Raw genomic sequence first — 20,543 nt, 5'->3', positions numbered from 1 at the left:
ACCAAGCTTTCTTCGCCGACCTGCTCTTTCACCATTCTACTTAATTAATTGTGTTAATAGAAGTTTGGAGTTGTGAACTTGTAATGATTATTGCTGCCAAGACCTACACATACTTCCTAACCAATTGAAACATTTAATGGTATTACTGTCGGGAATAAATACAGCTCTCCAATGTGAAGATGTTCAGCACAGTCTGACCAAATGTTTCTTAACGTGTGGAAGCAAAACGCGGAGGGCAAAAAGCTCAGGCAGCGTGGCAAATTGCATCACCCGCAGCGTTTTCACTCCAAAGTGTTGAATCCCGGTTATCGCAGGGATGTGGCACAAAGATTGCGCCTTGCCATTGTGGACACCTTTTGGGAGTACACACAGACAACTAAAGTAAGTGGCATATGGCTACTACGGCGGAACAGAACCCATGGCGTTTCCAGGTATGTATTGTCGTCACCCCGCCATGCATATACTTACATATATTCGTACCCCATATGTCATCGTAATAAAACGATCCGATAATCAACTATGGCGATAGAAATTTAGTGAAACAAGAATATACTTTTAGTGGAGTTGAAAATGTAGAATGCAGGAGAAGTTGTAGTAAAAGAGTTTTAATAAGCTAGATAAAATAGTATAACAAATCTTAAGTTCAATTTCAGTTTCAGTTGAAATTTTATTTTTCATAACCTTATTTTCTGTCTATTTGAAAACCAGGTGGATTTGGTCGAGTGTGCTCATCAATCTGTTCCTGCTCGGAGTTTATTTGTCTCTACAATTGTGGCTGAAATTCTATTCGTACCCCATCTTGAACACTATATCCAGTGACCTGGCCATAACCGACGTCGCATTTCCGGGCATTACCATTTGCAGTCCCAAGGTGGTAAACCGCGAGCGTGTACAGCGTTATATAAAGACATTGTAGGTTTTATCAACTTCATCTAATACAGAAAGAAGCATGGATGCCTAAAAGATTTCAGAAGGTTTAGAATTTTGTGTAGCGTGCGATAATCTGGTATTCACAGTTTGTTTGCATATCTTAACGATTTCTTGAGGGTATCCCTGCCATTATATGTTCTTAGGTAAAAGCTTGCATGTATGTACATTAGGGTGTAGTATATTATTTCCCATGTTGATTTTTTTAATGCAAACGCTTCCTTAAGTTTCAGTTTTTGCCCCAAAAATTAAGGATACGTACACCATGTGGTATGAGCAACACAGAATGTATGGTAAATGATTTGTTGAATGCTCAGTTCGATTGTTGTTGTAAATCAACATGAAAAATAACGGACACCAAAATGTACATACATACATATATAGTACATATGTATTTATATATTTTTGATTATAGAAAAATTCCTGCTGGTATCGACCCACAAGATGTTGCCATTGGTTTGGAGTATATAAACGCCTTCACCGATCAGAATTGGAAATCACCACCGCAAGATAGCTTCAAAACTGCTGATGAAGTGCTGCGACTAAACAACTTGACAATTTACGACGTTGCCAAAGCAGTTAGCGGTAGTTGTAACGATTTTGTTCAACGTTGCTACTGGGGCATTGAAGAGTTCCCTTGCCGTCAGAAACACGAGTATCTGTCATTCATATCTACCACGTCATTTTTAGGTCCTTGTTGCTCATTTAATTATAATCCAAAGAATCTCTCCTATGTCCCTTTTTCGGCTAATATTTTCGGCATAGATGGGGGCTTAACTATTGTCGGCGTTGAGGGCTCCGAACGGAATCTTTCAACCGGCCTAATTGTGCTGGCACATCACCCTATGGACTACGTAACTGAAGCGACATCTTCAGTAACAATTACTTCGAACTCAGAGAGTTTTGTTGAAATCTCACCGACTGTACAAAGCTCCTCAACCGAAGTACTGGAATTATCACAAGGCAAGCGTGATTGTCTAATTTCAGATGACCTCGAATTGCATAGTTATCGGCAAGCAGCTTGTTCACTCGCTTGCCGCACAGAAGCTATAATGAAGACGTGTCAGTGCGTACCGTATCACATTCCGAATGCGAAGGCCGATTATCGAGAGTGCAAATTAAATGACAGTGTATGCTATTCCAAAAATTTTGGTTTGTATATCGTTTATCTAGCGCATACACTTGTTGATTCGTCTTAATTTGTATGTGTATCCTCTGTTCTAGATGCTTTTAAAAGCGTGAAGTGCGAAATTTGTCTACCAAACTGCTATGACGTCACATATTCAACTTTAGCCTACAAAACCGATCTGAAACTACATAATTGCTCCGTCAGCACACATTAGTAAGAGAAATAGCGTTAACTAAATGCTCAGCTTACAAAAAAAAAAAATCAATTTTGCGTTCACATATATGTATATATTTACAGTACGACTACCTTTGATACACAGGATATATTTATCGTTCGTGCTTATTTGACAAAGCAAACAGTACCAGCTATACGCAAGGTGGTGGTCATGTCATGGATCGGTTTGTTATGTGTGTAAATTTATATATTTTAGGTATAAGAGCACATAATCAGATTATCTATGTTCTCTTTCAGCGGATTTGGGAGGAGTGTTTAATTTGTGTCTAGGAATCAGCATGGTATCCCTAATAGAATTCGGGTATTATTGCACACACCGTTTATACACCAATTATAAAGCACGTTGCGTTGTACTTCAGCCGCTCAATCGTGGAAATGTTGAAAAATAATTGATTTCAAGTACGATTCAATAAAAACATTTTAAAATATCTTTAATAAGATAACAAATTTTATTTTTTAATTATCATAACCTCTAATTTTAAATTATTTTTACATTTTTAAGCCTATGTAAAGATAGTTCCATCAATTCACTCTTTCTTCTTTTTGCTTTTGTTAAAGTTTTTATCCCCTTTTCGTTTACTCCCGATTTTTTGAGATTTTTCTTCTTCCTTCTCAGCGTCGCTGACATCATCGTCGTCACTAATGCAAAAAATAGGTCTATTAGGTAAATTCTCTAACAAAAATACTTTAGACTTACCAAATAGTTTGCATATTTTCAAACATATCCTCGTACTCCTTATCCTCTGGAACAGTAGCTTTCACAATATTTTTCTTTTTTGTCGAGTTTTCGGTTTTATCCAGGTCTTCTTCAGTTGCTTCAGTTGTACTACTGTTGGGGTTTTCGGCCGACTGGCGTATTAAAACGCGTGTTGCTTTTGATTTAACATAGCATTGATACAAGAGTACTGTAGAATCGACGTGATGCACACGCACATAACGATCCAAAGAGGCTGAAGCTAGGTATTTACCCGTAGAGTCTAATGACACATCACTGATGGCACCAGTAAATCCTTTGTAAGTATGTACGAAAGTCTTCATGCGCCTTATATCAAATGCCTGCAAATATGAGTTTAGTACTAATATTGATCACACTTATTTTTGTTCTGTATCTTACCTTCATAGCGCCCATAGTAGTACCCGTATATATATAATTTCCATGTGCGACCAAAGTAGCAAAACTCATTTGTTCTTCGGTAGCAAAACACTGCACTGGCCGCCGTTGTTTACGTGTGTCATAAAGCCGCACATAACCATAACGAGAACAAGTAGCCAGCGTATGTGGTGAATCTATAAATCCAACATCACTATCCCACACAGGTACCTCCAACTGGAGGTAATCGTTTGGCAAATTTTTCGAAGTGAATATTTGTTTCCCATCTGCTGCCATATCCAAAACCTTTAAATTGTTTTGACGGCCTTTACCTCCTGTAGCTACCAGATTTCGATTGGTTGGACATTGCCGCAAATGTGACATGTCGTCGCCACTACTAATAATGAGCTCTGAATCAGTGCTGCTTGAAATGGATATTCGTTGCACTTGACCATTAGAAAATCCGGCGGCTAAGTAATCGTCAAAACGCGCAAAACCTACTACGGGCGCAAATTTAAGTTCGATTGTACGTTCTACTGTGTCACTGCGAAGAGAATGCATGTGGACACTTTCTTTTGCCCGCCCAATAAAAATCTCTGAGGTATCATTCCCAAAAGAAAGCGCAGTAACCCTATCGTCTTTCTCAAGCTGATTAATATCGTATAGATTACGTTGAACAAAAGGATTATCCTCAAAAGCAGGAACAAACCCTGAGAAATAATATCAAGGAAATTTTTTTGTATTAAATGGGAGTCAGATGAAAACATTTAAGTATGTAGATGAAAACTATGAACATGCTTCAATTAAAATATATTAAATTTCTTTTGACGAGGTAATTTGATGCGTTTTATCAGTATGTATTATGTATGTGGAACATTAATGCTAGAAATATATATAATTTTAACTTACTTTTGAACGTGCCGGTACTAGTGCCTACGTATATCTCGTGATTTTCTGTATAGTTTGGACTTTTTAAATTTGCTGTAGACCACTTCATTTTTAGCCACAAACTTATAGAATACCCAGAAAATATTTAAAAATTTAAACAATAAATTTACCACAAACAAATCGAAATAGCGCGCACGTGCATAAACAGAACAAAACAAATGTACAAAATATATTATTGACAATTCCTAAAATGAATAGTGTCAGAAGAAATGAACTGAATGTCAAAATCATCTGTTCCGAAGAATGAATTTTTCAATATTCGATTCAAATGTTTAATATTACGCATAAAATAGCAATTTGTTAATTTCATAATAATAAAAAACTCATTTTTTAAATATATGTAAATTTGATAATATAAAAGCATTTATCTAATAAACAATTTGTAAATTTTAATAAAAGAACAATTTGTAAATTTTAATAAAAGAAGTTCCGTCGATATTGCAAAATCAATTTAAAAAAATACCCGCCGGAGAAAGTTTACAATTTAATTTAATGAAAAATAGTTAATACGAAATACCCATAATCGTTTTTTAATATTAGTGAAAATGTCATTGACAAAGGTTTACGACGCGCCAACAGTTTTCAGATATTTGAACGGTATTATGAATATTTACAAACCTGCCGGAATGAAAGTTAGTCATGTAAAAAACGCAGTTCTTCACAACATAGTCCAAGGTAAAGATAATATAATAAAAATTGTTCAAATATCAATGACAATTATTTTTGTAGATTTGAATGATATGCAGGTACGAGAACCTCGAAGACTGGAAACACCGCTTTTAGAACCAGGAGGTGATGCAAATCCTTTGTTGCGTAAAATTCATTCGATTGATTTAGCCGACCATGTGTTAGCAACAGGGCCAAGATACCAAATATCAGACATACGTTGTGCACTAGTCGCCGGATTGGGTATACACACGAGCGGTGTGCTATGTAATTTTAAGTTACACTTAATTCTTTACAAATTAGCTCTTTAATGATTATTCACTTTACAGTGTTCGGATTGAATAAGGGCATACGCCAGTCGCAGCTCATTCAACGAAATCGTCCGCTGCGTGCTTTTCATATAACTGGTCGAATGGGTGTCGCAACTGAAACACATTTTGCTGATTCACGCATAACGGTTAAGTCCGATCATCGGCACGTGCATCCAGAACGTATAAGTGCTTTAGCAGCATCGTTACAAGCATCTCACCAACGTAAAATGTACGAACTCTGTGGTGTAGATTTACAATCACAAGCAGCCTATGAGATTGCTTGCAAAGGATTAATCCGTCCAGCGGATAATTCACAGCCAATTATATATGGTATCAAATTAATAGATTTTAAGCGTCCGGAATTTACAGTGGAGGTGCATGCGATCAATGAAAGTGAGGAGTATCTGGCCTCTCTGGTGAATGAGATGGGCATTGAATTGCGTACGGTCGCGCACTGCACGTCCATACGCTGCATACGGCATGGGCACTTCGATGTAGAAAATGCGCTGCTCCGACATGGTTGGAGCTTACGAGGTGTAATGAAAAATATGAGAGAACAACGGAAAGTTTTGCAGCAGCATCCACATCTCTTAAAACAAAATAAAATAGAACTCAGAAGCGATTAGAAAAAATAAGTTTGTTTATTGTTTAGTATTGAAATGTTAACTTATTTAATATAAAAATATAATGATAAGTTGTATAAATATATATAAATGTCTCCATTAAACTTCAATTCGTACAATATCATCCATCAACCGCATCCACACGTTTCGCTTTGGATAATAATGATATTGTTAAAGAGCGATATTTCATTTTTTGAGAGAGTTTATTCTGGGCGAATAATTTTTAGTTAAGCTCTTAAAGCTTTACGCCCTCGTTTTTCAACGGTAGAGCATTCGACAATTTTCAGAATTCGTTTTGAAAATGTGCCATTCGATCCACACCACATTGGTGTCGACCATCAGTCGAGGAGAAACAGCAGCCAAGTAAAGTCGCTTTCCGATAAGCAGTTGTTAGCAACTAGTGACTACTGCTATGAAAATACGTATTTAAAACATGTCTTAATTATATATATTTTTTAAATGAAAATGATCAAATTTTGTGTCAGATAATATCAGAAGTGCATGGAAAGTGTCGAAGTGCAGAAATAATCATCGTGTGCTAAAAATAAAATATCAATGTACAAACACACACATATATATGTATGCATATGCAATTATATCCATATACATAAATACTCTGAAATGAAGCAGATATAAAACTTTTAGTGAATGAATCGAAAATTAAACCAACGCTAACGGGAATACATTTAATATCAAAAAAATATTATTTTTAATAATACGTCAGAATTTTACGAATAGTACAATATTCAAAATTGTTCAAACATGTCTACCTCACCTCCTGATTCTCTCACGACAAATAATTGTGCCGTGTGCCAAACACCTGCGAAGCTATATTGCTCAGCATGCAAGCTAGTAAAATATTGCGGCGCTGATCATCAGAGGCAGCACTGGAAGCAACATAAAACCGAATGCCGGCCATTTCGCACAGCCAAAGACAAGGTTTTAGGTCGCTATTTAAAAGCCACGCGCCCAATTAAAGCTGGCACTGTTATTTTCGCTGAAATGCCTATTATTGTCGGTCCAAAGTGGTATCTAAATGAGCGCGAGGAACAAGTGCCTGTTATGCCATGCGTGGGTTGTTTCACACCTTGTCGAATGGGAGCACATCATTGTCCCAAGTAAGTCAAAATTTTGATGCGTCAGTTAATTTTTAACTTCCGCCAAACGGAACTTCCGAGCAACGGAAGTAAAATTGTTAGACGTGTTTCTGATGGAAATTTGTACATTTATACTCTGTTAGGAATAATTTGTACTATGTTGACCAATTTCAGATGCCTTTGGCCAACATGTTTACCGAACTGCGGTGGGTTAGATAACCCAAATCTTCATGGTCTTGAATGTTCTATATTAATGTTGGGACCTGGACCCGCTTCCTCGGATCCCCGTTCACTCATGGACTACTATCGCTCTGATGCCTTGGTTGTCTTAAAATGTTTGTTGCTACAACGTCAAAATCCCAAAAAATGGACTGAATTAATGGACATGCAAAGCCATGAGGTGGAACGCGTTGGCTCCGAGCTACACAAGTAAGCGAAGTTTTTTTCCAGAGCATAAAAACTATAAATACAACTTCACTATCTCTCACTCGACGAATGCTTAGTGATGCAGAGAAAAGGGTTGTGTCTTATCTTCAACGAAACTTCCTACAACGCCTTAAAAGTGTGGAGCAAAAACAAAAGGAAAAATATCTGCAAGAGTATGACACAGCGGTACTACATCGAATTTGCGGTATCATTGAGACGAATTATATGTGCATCAGCTTACCGTCTGGCATGGAGTTAAGTGGTGTTTACTACACCGCCTGCATGATGGAACACGCTTGCCAACCAAATTGTTATTTTCAATTCGATCAGCGCAAAGGCTTCAGAATCTCTGTCATAGCCGGCAGAGATATTGAACGTGACGAACACCTGATTATTATGTACTCGAATATGCTGTGGGGCACACAGATGCGTCAGGAACACTTGGCAATGACAAAGCATTTCCTCTGTAAATGTGAACGCTGTCGCGATCCCACCGAGTATGGTTCGCATTTCAGTACAATGCTATGTATGGGCGATGAGGGCGAGTCATGTGATGGCATTCACTTGCCAAAGGATCCACTTGATATGAAAAGTGATTGGGCATGCACCAAGTGCCCTATCATGATCAGTGGGGAAGAGGTGAGATGACATATTTATTTGTAATCCTTCTACTTACTAACTTATAATCTTCTCATAAACCCACACACATATGTGTATAGGTGCGATATCTTCTCACGCAAATGACCGAAGAAGTTGACAATCTACTATCACGCAAGCCCACAGTTAAGCAATTGGAAGCACTGATTAACAAGCTTTCGAAGTTTTTGCACCCCCATCACTACCATTTATTCAATTTGAAGCACACGCTCATACAACTCTACGGCACCGAAATCGGCTACTCACTGAAAAATTTAAGTGACTCTCTTCTGAATAAGAAATTACAGTTGTGCGAGGAACTCTATGACATTTGCCAGAAACTGGATCCATACACTATTCGTTTGTCCATTTACGTGGGTATTATTTTGTTTGAAATGCAAACGGTTCAGATTGAGCACGGTAAGCGCTTGCTTGCAAACGCCATCAAGCGCGAAGAGCAAGTCGCCACGGCATTGAATTATTTCAATTCCGCTCGCGAGAAACTGCTGAAAGCTGCTAAGATCTTGGAGAAAGAGCTGGACAATGTGGCAGGTAGCAAATTGAGCGATGCTGTATTGAAATCACTTAGCGAATTGGATACGCTAATCAACAACAATAGCTAATTGTATTTTTGTAGTCATCCAACGATCGTTTTTCAATATTAATACATTTTTTAAAATGAACATCATCTTAAACAATATTTTGCCTCGATAGATTCCAGTAATGAATGTTTAATTTATTGAAAATCAACTCGTCTTTTTACCATGTTGCATTCGCATTTCTTATTTACTTTCGTAAACATGAAGTATAAGAAAACAAAAATAACAAATAGTAATGTCTGTCTTGCGTTTTTAATTAAATTTAAATCTTGTTTACATAAGAGTCTTACGAGTTTATTTAAATACAATGAATATAGCTTTTTCATTCAGCATTAGTTAAATATGTCAACTGGTTCTTGAGGGGCATCCAAGTCCCTGTACTGTGTTAATTGACGATACTTATTAGCGGGTCTGTAAGCATATAAACATAAATAGAATTGTTTTATATTTAACATACTTCACTTTTTCTTTGTAGTTTATTAAAAATTACTTAGTGCAGTAAATTAAAAACGAAAATCAGGAAAAGTGAAAATTAATATTGACTTCAAGCAATAGTATGCGAAAGGCTTTTTAAGTGTTTTCAATACTCTCTTTCCTTGGCAAATATTTTACAGAAAACATTTTTAAACTAAACACAACCGCTAAGATAATTTAACTATTTATAAGGAAATCATAAATTGTATACGGTTAGTTATTCGCTGAATGTCATTTTATGTTTGTAGTTGTAAACAGTACATTTCCTGTGGCCTCTTTCAGATTCTACATGGTACGTGTATTTAAATCGTATGTTTATATTTCTTTTTTTTATCTGAAATTTGGCGTGTAAATATAGCAGTTGTATGTTGTTGTAGTGCTCCTACGAGTCAACACAATTTATTCGAACATATCGAAATTCGCGGGCGCGTCCAAGTCATGATAACCAATAATACGACGTTGTTGTTCCATTGGTTCTCTGTAAAAAGGTTGTACACAACAAATTTCACAATACGTTCGTAAAATATACATTTTATAAAAGAAAAATTAAAAAAATGATCAAGCAACAAAGGACAGGAACCATAACTACAGCTATCAATACTTTACAATATTTACAACATAAACATTAACATCTATCTATATATACATATATGAATGTCAGTTCGTTAACTATAAACTACCTGCGACCAGGTCCAAATCCTCGTCCCCCACGGCCAGGCATCATCATCGGCGGCGCATAAGCCGCATATGGCGGCATAAATGATGGTGGATATGCCGGTGCTCGATAACTATAGAAATAAGGAATTGGTATCAGTAAATATATTGCTAAATATTGAAGTGAAGTATAACTCACCCAAAACCACCTGACTCTGAAGTGGTACGCTTAGTGGAACTGGCATGTTCGGGAAGTTGTGGTCGTTTGGGGTCCCGTAGATAGTTATTGAAGAACTCCACCTCCTTCCGCACTTCGTCAACCTTCTCTGTATGCTTATTGAATATATGTTTACGTATAAATTCTGGGCCTTTGAATTTCTTGCCCGAAAGCGGACACAACCACTTGTCTTTCGCCAACTCCTGAGTGTTCGCTTGAATGAACTTCTCGACTTCAGCTTCCGCATCTTTGCTGCCCAAATTTTTGAGCTCTTCATCATCTATTGGCGTCGTCTTGGCCAAAAATGTTTGCATTTTGCTTTCGAAATTCTTAATATAATCCTGTATGTCGTTCTGTAGAACTTTTGCTGGCGGCGGTCCACGTGCGTGTATTATGCCACAACGGTTTGGCATCTCATCTTCGTAAGGGTATTCACAGTGATTGTAAAAATCCACAGAATGCACAATGCGAAGATATAAAATTAAGTTGTCAAGCACCGAAATGAGCTGTGCATCTCTTTCAATAGTTTCACCCTCGGATTCTTTATTTTCACCTGATATACCCAGTAGTTCATCTTCTTCAGCCGAAGCTTCTTCAATTAAGAAATCTGTTATATTTTGTAAAACTGGGTTGTTCGACTTGAAGCCATAGGAGGCACCGGCATCATCATTGCCCTTGCGATTCTCCATGTTTTGATCTCCATTGTCCTCTAAACTCTTATCCTGTCAAAAGATTGTTACTTAGCTAAACCAATTTTCCAATTATACAACATATTTCTAAATATTTACCCATAGCTTGAATTTCTCATCCAAATTCATGGCAATCTTCGCACATAACTTGATGTCAGCGCGCACAATAGTTTTATGAGCCGTCATTCCATTTACTGGACGCACCCGTCGACTTAGGTCACGATTCACAATCGCACCCATTTCGCAATCCCGCAGCCGAGTATTATTTAAATTCCAACAAATCTCTTTTATGTTCACATCCCTTTTGAATGTTACCCAGCCGCGACGGTACCAACGGCGATCCACCAAGGGATCGGCAATAGCTACACGCAGATATCCATCAAAACGTTGGCACAAGGCTTCAATCTCCGCTTTGGTAATTGATGGAGCTAAATTTCGCAAGAATATGGACGAAGTTCGGTGAAGCGCCCGCGGTTGTGGACCATCCTTTACCTTGTCCAAATCGATAGTCTCAGGCTGGTCTTCAATATCCATTGTTTTATCTTTTTCTTCACTAGTTTCCTTGTTTTCACTTGAGAGTGATTCATCCTGGTCGGCTTTATTTTCTTCGTTCTTTGAGTCTTTTGTATTTGAGCTTATTTCTTTCATACCTGTATCGTCAGGTACTGTTTCATCGACTTTGTCAGAATCAATTTTTTCAGTAACTGATTCTCCATTACTTTTTTCTCCCACTTCTACAGACAAATCTTCTGTATCCATACCATTTTGAGTGACCTGTGACTTGTTTTCGTCCTCACCATTAGATATATTATCAACCGTGGCAATTTCTGACACTTTTGTTTCTTCTTTTGTCTTATCCTCAACTTCTTCTTCTTTGTCTACTGCCATTACCTCTTTCTCCGTCTCTTTATCTTCTTTAACACTACCCAAATCATATTTGTCTTTCAGTTTTTCATCATCGTCTTCGTCACTAGAGCTGGAGCTACTGGAATCCGAGTCAGAAGACGATGAAGATGATGACTCAGAACTGGTACGTTTCCGTTTTAGGGACTTCTTGTCTTTACTCTTTTCATCTTCATCACTTTTATCTTCGTCGTCCGAAATATCTTTTTTCTTGTCATGCTTGTTATTTATAGTTTTGCTATCAGCGTCTTCTTCGTCCCAGTTCTCTTCATCATCTGAAATTGCTGCCCGACGTATCGGCCTTGGGGACACCACCTTGGGTTCATCCTCGTCTACATTGCGTTTTTTGCCAACTGAAGTAATGATGACATCATCATCGTGTTCTGGTTTCTTATCAAAAGACCTTTCCGGAAAGGTGTATTCTCGGGGTTTTTCATCAAGAATTTTCAAATCATCATCCGTGCCACCTTCTAATTTAATAACCACCGTATCAAGCAAACGCAACAAGGGATCCGTTTGTGATGTATCAATTGATACTGCTTTCACTTGACCATTTTCCAAAACTTCATTAAAAACTTCAACCCGTTTCTGAAATAAACAAATTATCAGGTATATATTGAAAATTACAAATTTTATGTAGGAGCAGTATAATACCTTCAAGAAGCTCAATTGCTCTTCCTTACGTTTAACGCTGTCCAAGGGATGGTATTTATTTTTAAACCTGTTTAAATGAAATTAAAAATAAGAAAAAAATTATATTCACATCATTTAAGAATTAAAATGTACGAGAATATATAAACATGTATTTCTTTCTTAGTATTATTATTAAACATAAAGTACGAAGGCTGAAGACAAATCTGCATGACACTGGATGTTTAGTTTGAATTAGCTGTAAATGTTAATTTTTCGAAGATTCATCATTGCTAGTAAGCTAAAAAAATTGCAATTTTCACTCGGTACAGAAGTAGTTGTAAAGTGCCATATCATTTAAATTTAATTAAGAGTTAAATACCCAAATCTTACCTCTTGGTCAAAATTTTTCATATCTTATGTGTATTTCGTTTGAATTTAAAAGCGGATAAAATTAAAACGCGATCAAATTAACACACTAGAGCATTGCTCGCCCAGTGCAAAAGTTACAAAAATTCGGATATCTCGATATATATTTCTGAATATATACGAGCAGCGCGAAAACGAGAATGTGATAGTAGTAGTGGTAGTTGGGAACATATTGTAGTAGCTACGTGCGTGAGCGTGTGTAGCCTTTTCGCTAAAATTGAGCTGCTGCTGCAACCAGCTGCACAATATTTTGCACATACATAAGTTTAACAGCAAATCTCAAGTAACGTATAGCTCCCCATACGCAAATAGCTGTAGAGAAAAACTTTGTTATACAAAACTTTACAATAATTTTAAATTGTAATTCATATCAAAACATTTTAAAGGAGTTGTTTAAATAAAAAAATAAATGTAGGTACATACATATACATAATAAAAGAAAGTTAACAAAAACTTTCATTTTCCAAGTTGCATTGGTTTTCATTTCTAACGTACTATATTATTGAGTATCAACAAACGATTACAAAACTACTTTACCAAAAGCAATCTGGATTTCGTTTGTTAATTTTCTTTTATATTTATTATGCCTTACCATTCCTCGTCTTTGTGAGCGACGAAAAATTCATTCAATTGTTGGCGCTTGAACTCTGTTTTATATTCACTGTATTTTTTCAAGACTTCGGAGTCGGAAATTCCATCATCCTGTGTGTCTAAAAACTGTTTTAACGTAAGCATTGCGGGCTGTGTTTGCAAATCGTTTGCGCTTTGTGACTCTCGAGCCGCATGTGGTGCATGGCCATGGCCACCGTAACCGCCATGATAGCTATGTGCAGCATAATGTTCATTCCATGCGTGCATAAGATAGGGATCATAACCTGTGATAAAATATAAAATCATAATTTACGCAAATGACATATAAATATTAGTCTTATGTGCATACCATAACGTGGAGTAGCACGCATGTCATCACCCCAGTCTGGTCGCATTCGTTTTGCGGGAGGCATTTCCCGACCAGGAGAGCCATAACGTTCACGACCGCCGGTACGATACTCTCGATAATCTGGCCTAGGTCTGCCACCGCTTCCACTTCCACCGCCTCCTCGGAAGGGATTACTGTAAAAAAAAATATATTGCTAATTTATATTTACAAAACTGAAAAAAAATGTATATACTAACCGTTCTGCCCATTCATCGCGCCCACTTGCGCCTGTGCCTCCACCACCGCGACGGTCTTCACGACGCTCTGAACGGTAGCTATCTCCCGAGCTGCGCTCGCCACGGAATTTATCGCGACGTTTGCGATCGTACTCATCATCTGAATCGGCCATCATCTATCAAGTGCAAACAAATAAAAATATGAGTTTTAAATACACAAAACTTCTTCATATGTACATTCTAATTTTGTGGTAGGTGGAAAAAATGCTAGTTCAATATCAAGAGAAAGCGCTGAACATAACCTCAACCTGAACTGAAGATAACAGCAACTTTGTCCACGACACATTTTGTAACACCGACATCGATTGTAAATTGATTTTGTAGTTATTTTTACATTTAATATTGGCAATTTCACTTCACATTGTTTATAAATCATACATTTTTATGTCCATATATATAATATATTACACAAACTCTTATCACGAAATCGGGTCGTTTTTACTTTCACAATGATATTTATTATTTAAATAATATAAATCACACAATATTTTAATTACTTACCAAGAAGTTCTCGAAAAAACTTACAGAAAAGACGCTGACGACACGAAAAAAAATTAAAGTAACGTTGGTATACTTTCAGCAATGATAGACGTATAAATGACACATATATCAGGTAAACACCGCTTTATATCGCGAACTGCTGAAAGTCAGCGCTTGTTGTTAAAGCATTGATCCTGCAGATGGCGCTTCTGAATACAGGGTAATACAAGTGAAAGGTTTTTGGAAAACAATATAAAGTATATTACATTTAATTTTACTTTGTTTTGTATAAACACTTTAACCTTACTTTGAGAAAAATTGAATGAAAGATATATTGAAATATTTTTAATCTGGCTATATATAAATGTCAAACGTTGTCAATAAAGAAATGCAAGATTTATATACACAATTTCTTCCAGGGTATGTTCATGTGATTTTTGTATATGTGCATATGTATGTATGTAGAACCGCAGGTAAGAAATTTCGAAATCTCACCTTTCCAACACTATATGACATAGCATAATGTGATTGGTAGCACTGGAGATATAGCTATTGACAAAATACGAAAAGACTTTTTCGACTTACCAATATAACGTTGAACTAAGATCCAGGATCATTAACAATTACACATTGCATGACATACTTGAGTGCAGTCATAGATAAACATGTGCTACTCGCTTATGTAGACCCTAATAGCTGTTTCATATACAACTTTTGCCGCACGTTGCTTCAGATATTTCTTTGACAGAAAAGTTTTATGTTTTCACACATTTTTCGCAATTTTCATTTCATTTTCCTATATTCTTAATATATCTACATAGCTTTATAACACTTATGTACATCAGAACTACATTGGAAAAACTCATTCGAGTACAAAATCCCTTGATCTCTTCACCCTTGTCTCTTTGTTTGCAATTTTCTATAAGCATGCGAAATTTAAACAAACAAAAAATTTCAACCAGCATCCACGACAACAACAACAGAAATACGATATGAGCAGTCTCCCAAATATGTTGTCACCTGAGCGCTGTTGAATGTGTGTTAAGGTCAGGGTGAAGCCGCGCGATGATGAGCCGGCGCTAATATACACCATAAAAACAAGCATGTACACAAGTTAACAACAAACACACCGCATACAGTAGGTGGTGGCAGCGTCTGCTTGTGCGCATTTGTATAACACAGAAATTATCAAAAGGCGCTGCAGTGAGCAATATTAAAATTAAAAGCACAACAACAGACTACGCATCGCTGCTAAAATTGGAAAAGTGACAATAGGTCAACATGGCTATGGCCAGCTTTTGGCCACAAAACTTGACGAATGCAAAAACTGCATTTTCCAGTTTGCAAGCACGTTTCTTAATAAGCGCTCCTTTTTGAGACTGGCGGAGACTGGCTCTGCGTTCATTAATAAACCAATTGATTGATGCAATTTTTTCACATATTCAATAATCGCCTACTCTCCATATTCGCAATTCGGCAATACTGCGTGTTCGGCATTTGTAAGCGTGTAAAGCAAGCCGCATTTTTATGGTAATACAAATAAAGTGTTGAAATTATTGCCGACTGAAAATGTGTTGCTCACACGGCGAGTATAACTATTAAATTAGCACGTCAATCGCTGGCGCGCTTCACCGCTTGACGCTTGAGCAACCAACAGCATCATCATCACCAACGCTAAGCATCATGATCCGCAGTCATCACTTTTCGGCCCGACCACAAAATTGAGCAGCCAGCGACATATGAACCGCGTTTCTAGTCATCTGCGGTTATTTCTTTACAAACTGGTTCATAATTTAATAAATTTAACTACATTCATAGTCATTTATGAATACGTGGATGCGATATACATATGTATGTACATACAAATCTACAAAGTCATACTAGTTTTGGTTAATTTGTATTGGACGCTAAAACTCAAATTCATATCTGCTATTAAATCGATGTTGGGCTTTAGGTTATATAATTCATAGTTTTATTCATATGCACATCTAAATTTAAAAGTTCAGTGCTTTACCTGTTTATTGTTTCGGAATTCTAAATTTTCCATATCTCAACACGGTCTGAATAATACGGTCATGCTTAGCCATACATACATATGTATGTAGGTATGTATGTATGTGCAGTTGTATATAAACTATCTTTGTTTATAACTTAATGAGAAATTAGGCAAGTCAACACTTGGCTGAATATATTTGTATGTTTTGACGTCAACAGTCATGTCTGTATAATTTTCAAACACCTAAAGGCACGAGATAAATCACCAGCTTGTTGCCCTATTATTAGAGATTACTGTTTATTTATGTATTTATTTTTAATGATGAATGGAGAAATATAATCCGCAGCCAAATCTGCAAATCTCAAGTACAGAATAACAGTAAACTTATAGAACATATTCTGTAACATGCAATTGTGTATATGTATTTATTATATATTTATATACCCTCATTAAAAATATAGGGCAGCTGAAATGAATAATTATCATTTAGTCGAAAAAGTATTTTCGTATTGAACTTAAATTTTTGCCATTTTTCCGCTAGAGACATTATTCCATCGATGTAAAACTTTTCTGATTTCTCAGCGAAAAACTGCGACAAGTACTTTTCACAGGCTTCTCCTGAAACCAACTTTACTCCATTAAGAAAGTTCTGTATTGACCGAATGACAAATGGTAATCCGATGGTGCAAGGTCAGGGCTATATGGTGGATGCAGCAAAACTTCCCAGCCAAGCTCTCCCAGTTTTTGGAGAGTCATCAAATATGATTGTGTTCAAGCGTTGTCCTGATGGAACACGAAGCCCTTTCTGTTGATCTGTTCTGGCCGTTATTTTCGATTGCTTGCTTAAATCTCATCAGTTGTTCACAATAAAATATTGAATAAATCGTTCGATCAGGCTAGACCAGCACATAATGGATGATTCCTTTCCAATCCCACCAAACACTCAGTATAACCTTTCACCATGAAGCTTAAGTCTCACCTTTCCAACACAATATGACACAATGTGATTGGTAGCACTGGAGATATACGACTGCAAGGACATCTATTGACAAAATACGAAAAGACTTTTTCGACTACCCAATATTTCCTTTCCAGACGTGAGCTAATATTTTTTGGAGGAATTCAAATGTTTTATATTCCGCCATTATTCATCTAACTATTAAAAAACAATAAAATCGAGGATATTCCCACCGATATAAATGTGCATGTGTACATACATATGTATTGCTAATACAATAAACAATGCAATTTCAATAATTTTTAATAAAAACCCGTAATGCAATAAAGTTAAATCCACTTGACGCCGGCTTAATGTATGCGGCAGTTGTGGGTATTTAAATAAATTATTGATTGAATAAGCACACGCGAACGACAACCGCCAAACGGTAAATGGCTTAAGGCTCACGCTTAACGATCTACTCTTTACGATACCTACGAAACTACACAAAGAAAGCAGACAAGTCATAGAATTGTGTATAGAAACCGGGCGCGAAATGAAAACAATTGGCAATATCACGGCCACAGCCAATCCCGGATATCGGCTCGTTCGTCTACACCGTCAAACAATAGATAGAAATTCACAAATATTAATTGCTAGAATCTGACGAAAAGCAAAAGCTGCACGATTATCAATTTGCAAAAATTAGCAAAAACAAAAACAAGTACCGTACTCACATACTTATGTATATACATATCTACTACATACATGTGTTCATTTGTATATAATTAATTATAAATCGCACGCCGCTGGCTGGCAATCAAGCCATGTTTAAGTCCGAGATCCACCTAGGTAAGGCGATGTAGACATACGCCCACGAAATGAACGTTGGAACTTATATTTTGTTAGTAAAACCAGAAATTGCCCAGCGCCCTAGAAGCTGTGAAACCAATAAGTGGTCAAAATATAGATACGTACGTAAGCATGCAAATACAATATGTATGTATGTATGTATTTACAAACCAAACCTTATCTATAATATTTGCACAAGACTCTCCGCTAAACCCGATTGTAGGAAATATGTTTATGTGATTAGGTAACCTCTGAGTGTACTGATCCTCTCGCAGCATTCTACCCGCTGCCAATCCGGCATGACCGGAAATTTTATAATCACTACCGGTACATGCGTAGAATGTGTTGTTTTGCATTTTGTTAAGAACAATATGGCAGAAATGCTTAAATACTCAGCTTTTTCTTAAGAATAATATCGTGGAAATGCTTAAAATCTCCGTTTTCCAAAATCACCAATCTGTTTTAAAGTAGCTCTGATGCAATTCAGTAACAGATGATTGAGTTTGAAAGTTCGGGCTGGAATCGGAAGCTTTCCTTTGCATAGAATAGCATATTTAGTGCATAGCATGGACATACATACATACATACAAACATATATGCACACATTACTGTAATATATTCCCGTTTCTATAGAAAATAAGAGTCTTTTTTTCTTGCCCGCTGAATTTGATAGAATTCTCGCAAACTGTTCCGGTTCTTCTATTTTTATATCTTCTCAGAGTTCAACCAGTTTTCAATTAGCATAAACCAATAAAGTTCGGCACCAACATGCAAATCCACAAAAATCGTGTCCCATTGGAACAAAAACAGTAAACTAAAATAAAGCAACACGACGAGCATGCCTCGCTGGCGAAAAGACACCGCGCTGTGCACCAACACTAAAGCTTACAATTTTCTTTTGAAGATGCATGTCAAACGAAAATGTTTGTCTCAAGAGTCTGTTTAATTATGATTATGAGCGTCCTTGCACAATCCGTCATTGCCATTAGTTATGCTGTTTGTGTATGTACATATGTATGTATCGAGTCTCTCTATATTTGCGTTACGTCATGGCAATATTTTATTAAGTTTCATTGAAGTTTCGTATCCGATGATTATAATTGTCTATAAGCATGCATGTATACGTAGCGATGGTGTTTATAGACGCTATCGAAAACCTGATGGCAGCTGACGGCTGGCTTTTGCTGGTTCAATGGAACACTGCAAATTTTAATTACTGTTTAATGCATTATTACAGTGGCAATATCTTACCGCCATTCTATTTTTTAGCTGCATATTAAGCCCTTAATGAAGGAAAAGATTTTTAATATCTGCACATACATATGTACATATGGATGTATGTATGCATTTACTAAATGGCATATGACATACTATAAAGTTACAACAGTTACAGTGTTATGACCTCACCAACATTTCGATTCGATTATGTATGTTTTAACAACCGTATTTCATAAGTTACGGCGCTAGCTGCATGGTACCATTAATTGCTTCGTTAATTGATCCATTCCATAGCTGATTATGAATTCGATAATGGGAATAATTATGATGATGATTTGCAGTAGGTACCGTTATACCTATGTATAAATAACAATTTTTTATTGGTTTTCCATATGCATACATACATATGTATGTATGTGTATATGTATATACTATATATGTACATATGTGTGTATAGATATGTATGTATATCAGAAATGATATTTGGCATGGATCCGGAAACTATGCTGGTGTATGCAGTGTTTCGTTGGAGATTTTACAACAATACCAATTAAACATAAAAGTATGTTTTTAAATCGGTCAACTTAATATTTCTCTATTTTTAAAAAGTCTTTTGGAAAATCGTAATTAGAAAGATCAAGAAATCCAAACGCACTCATTAAATAAAGTTCTTAATGACTCAGGCACTCTGCACTAAGTCAAGTCAAATCTTCGTAGATTCATACTTACATATATGTACATATGTGACCTGGTCTACGAAAAGGGAACTAACGTGCGAAAACTAGTTTTCTGGGGAACAGCTGTTAAAAATAACAACTCTCATCTTCCATCCGAATCAACCCAAAAGTGAAAATGACACCTAAGCCCCCTTTCCGTAGATCAGGTCACATATACATATGTATGTGGATATTTGCATTCCACCTATGTATGTATGTATATAACTCCTTGGCATTTGACACAGCCATGTACTTGAGTACGTACATATGTATAAATACATACATACATGTGCATATGTATACATATGACATATATGTATGTACATAATTTTACATGTAGTGGCAAAAACTCCCAGCATCGTCTCAAAGTAACAGTAATAAAGTGCATATATGGCTGTCGCTTTGAAATGAGATTTTTTCCAATGCATAGCTAATAAATTTCCTAAA

At 36.5% G+C, this 20,543-nt stretch overlaps 5 protein-coding genes across 8 annotated transcripts; 3 read left to right on the top strand and 2 right to left on the bottom strand.

The window, feature by feature from the left end:
- Position 1: 1 nt before the first annotated feature.
- Positions 2 to 2,737, top strand: LOC126755697 (sodium channel protein Nach). The gene is made up of 6 exons (XM_050468443.1): positions 2 to 431; positions 709 to 912; positions 1,343 to 2,079; positions 2,152 to 2,269; positions 2,354 to 2,463; positions 2,528 to 2,737. The coding sequence occupies exons 1-6, from the start codon at positions 202 to 204 to the stop codon at positions 2,677 to 2,679; spliced, it is 1,551 nt and encodes a 516-aa protein (XP_050324400.1). The 5' UTR covers positions 2 to 201; the 3' UTR covers positions 2,680 to 2,737.
- LOC126755698 (WD repeat-containing protein 74) lies at positions 2,717 to 4,489 on the bottom strand. Its single transcript, XM_050468444.1, has 4 exons — positions 4,290 to 4,489; positions 3,405 to 4,090; positions 2,988 to 3,346; positions 2,717 to 2,929 (listed from the first exon to the last, which is right to left on the bottom strand). The coding sequence occupies exons 1-4, from the start codon at positions 4,375 to 4,377 to the stop codon at positions 2,818 to 2,820; spliced, it is 1,245 nt and encodes a 414-aa protein (XP_050324401.1). The 5' UTR covers positions 4,378 to 4,489; the 3' UTR covers positions 2,717 to 2,817.
- Positions 4,490 to 4,608: 119 nt separating this feature from the next.
- Positions 4,609 to 6,019, top strand: LOC126754455 (pseudouridylate synthase TRUB2, mitochondrial). Its single transcript, XM_050466423.1, has 3 exons — positions 4,609 to 5,003; positions 5,058 to 5,261; positions 5,324 to 6,019. Exons 1-3 carry the CDS (start codon positions 4,874 to 4,876, stop codon positions 5,929 to 5,931), a joined length of 942 nt encoding a protein of 313 aa, XP_050322380.1. The 5' UTR covers positions 4,609 to 4,873; the 3' UTR covers positions 5,932 to 6,019.
- A 39-nt stretch (positions 6,020 to 6,058) lies between these two features.
- Positions 6,059 to 9,043, top strand: LOC126754454 (SET domain-containing protein SmydA-8). Its single transcript, XM_050466422.1, has 4 exons — positions 6,059 to 7,046; positions 7,200 to 7,454; positions 7,529 to 8,090; positions 8,171 to 9,043. The coding sequence occupies exons 1-4, from the start codon at positions 6,691 to 6,693 to the stop codon at positions 8,708 to 8,710; spliced, it is 1,713 nt and encodes a 570-aa protein (XP_050322379.1). The 5' UTR covers positions 6,059 to 6,690; the 3' UTR covers positions 8,711 to 9,043.
- Positions 8,917 to 14,483, bottom strand: LOC126754453 (serrate RNA effector molecule homolog). Of its 4 annotated transcripts, none has more exons than XM_050466418.1 (9): positions 14,399 to 14,483; positions 13,859 to 14,013; positions 13,623 to 13,795; positions 13,275 to 13,557; positions 12,278 to 12,344; positions 10,820 to 12,211; positions 10,014 to 10,753; positions 9,841 to 9,948; positions 8,917 to 9,638 (listed from the first exon to the last, which is right to left on the bottom strand). In XM_050466418.1, the coding sequence occupies exons 2-9, from the start codon at positions 14,011 to 14,013 to the stop codon at positions 9,560 to 9,562; spliced, it is 2,997 nt and encodes a 998-aa protein (XP_050322375.1). In that variant the 5' UTR covers positions 14,399 to 14,483; the 3' UTR covers positions 8,917 to 9,559. The 4 variants fall into 4 exon arrangements, 3 of the variants coding, with proteins under 3 accessions (XP_050322375.1, XP_050322376.1, XP_050322378.1); XM_050466419.1 differs by having other exon boundaries at positions 8,917 to 9,097; XM_050466421.1 differs by having other exon boundaries at positions 14,423 to 14,471.
- Between the last annotated feature and the right edge of the window lie 6,060 nt (positions 14,484 to 20,543).

This window comes from Bactrocera neohumeralis, chromosome 4 (genome assembly GCF_024586455.1).
Source record: "Bactrocera neohumeralis isolate Rockhampton chromosome 4, APGP_CSIRO_Bneo_wtdbg2-racon-allhic-juicebox.fasta_v2, whole genome shotgun sequence".
Taxonomy (NCBI): Eukaryota; Metazoa; Arthropoda; class Insecta; order Diptera; family Tephritidae; genus Bactrocera; species Bactrocera neohumeralis.
The sequence above is the reverse complement of the archived record's forward strand: the minus strand, read 5'-3'. Positions and strand labels throughout refer to the sequence as shown.

Bases quoted from the DNA above. Each gene is read 5' to 3' on its own strand.
- LOC126754453 (XM_050466418.1), bottom strand. From the start codon at position 14,013: ATGATGGCCGATTCAGATGATGAGTACGATCGCAAACGTCGCGATAAA. The intron at 12,212-12,277 runs GTATTATACTGC...TGTTTATTTCAG, and splicing joins AGCAATTGAGCTTCTTGAAG to AAACGGGTTGAAGTTTTTAA. The intron at 9,949-10,013 runs GTGAGTTATACT...TTATTTCTATAG, and splicing joins TCAGAGTCAGGTGGTTTTGG to TTATCGAGCACCGGCATATC.
- LOC126754455 (XM_050466423.1), top strand. From the start codon at position 4,874: ATGTCATTGACAAAGGTTTACGACGCGCCAACAGTTTTCAGATATTTG. The intron at 5,004-5,057 runs GTAAAGATAATA...TTATTTTTGTAG, and splicing joins TCTTCACAACATAGTCCAAG to ATTTGAATGATATGCAGGTA. The intron at 5,262-5,323 runs GTAATTTTAAGT...TTCACTTTACAG, and splicing joins ACACACGAGCGGTGTGCTAT to TGTTCGGATTGAATAAGGGC.
- LOC126754454 (XM_050466422.1), top strand. From the start codon at position 6,691: ATGTCTACCTCACCTCCTGATTCTCTCACGACAAATAATTGTGCCGTG. The intron at 7,047-7,199 runs GTAAGTCAAAAT...GACCAATTTCAG, and splicing joins GGAGCACATCATTGTCCCAA to ATGCCTTTGGCCAACATGTT. The intron at 8,091-8,170 runs GTGAGATGACAT...ATATGTGTATAG, and splicing joins TCATGATCAGTGGGGAAGAG to GTGCGATATCTTCTCACGCA.
- LOC126755697 (XM_050468443.1), top strand. From the start codon at position 202: ATGTTTCTTAACGTGTGGAAGCAAAACGCGGAGGGCAAAAAGCTCAGG. The intron at 2,080-2,151 runs GTTTGTATATCG...CCTCTGTTCTAG, and splicing joins ATGCTATTCCAAAAATTTTG to ATGCTTTTAAAAGCGTGAAG. The intron at 2,464-2,527 runs GTGTGTAAATTT...GTTCTCTTTCAG, and splicing joins GTCATGGATCGGTTTGTTAT to CGGATTTGGGAGGAGTGTTT.
- LOC126755698 (XM_050468444.1), bottom strand. From the start codon at position 4,377: ATGAAGTGGTCTACAGCAAATTTAAAAAGTCCAAACTATACAGAAAAT. The intron at 4,091-4,289 runs GTAAGTTAAAAT...ATTATTTCTCAG, and splicing joins TAGTACCGGCACGTTCAAAA to GGTTTGTTCCTGCTTTTGAG. The intron at 2,930-2,987 runs GTAAGTCTAAAG...TTTTTGCATTAG, and splicing joins GAAAATATGCAAACTATTTG to TGACGACGATGATGTCAGCG.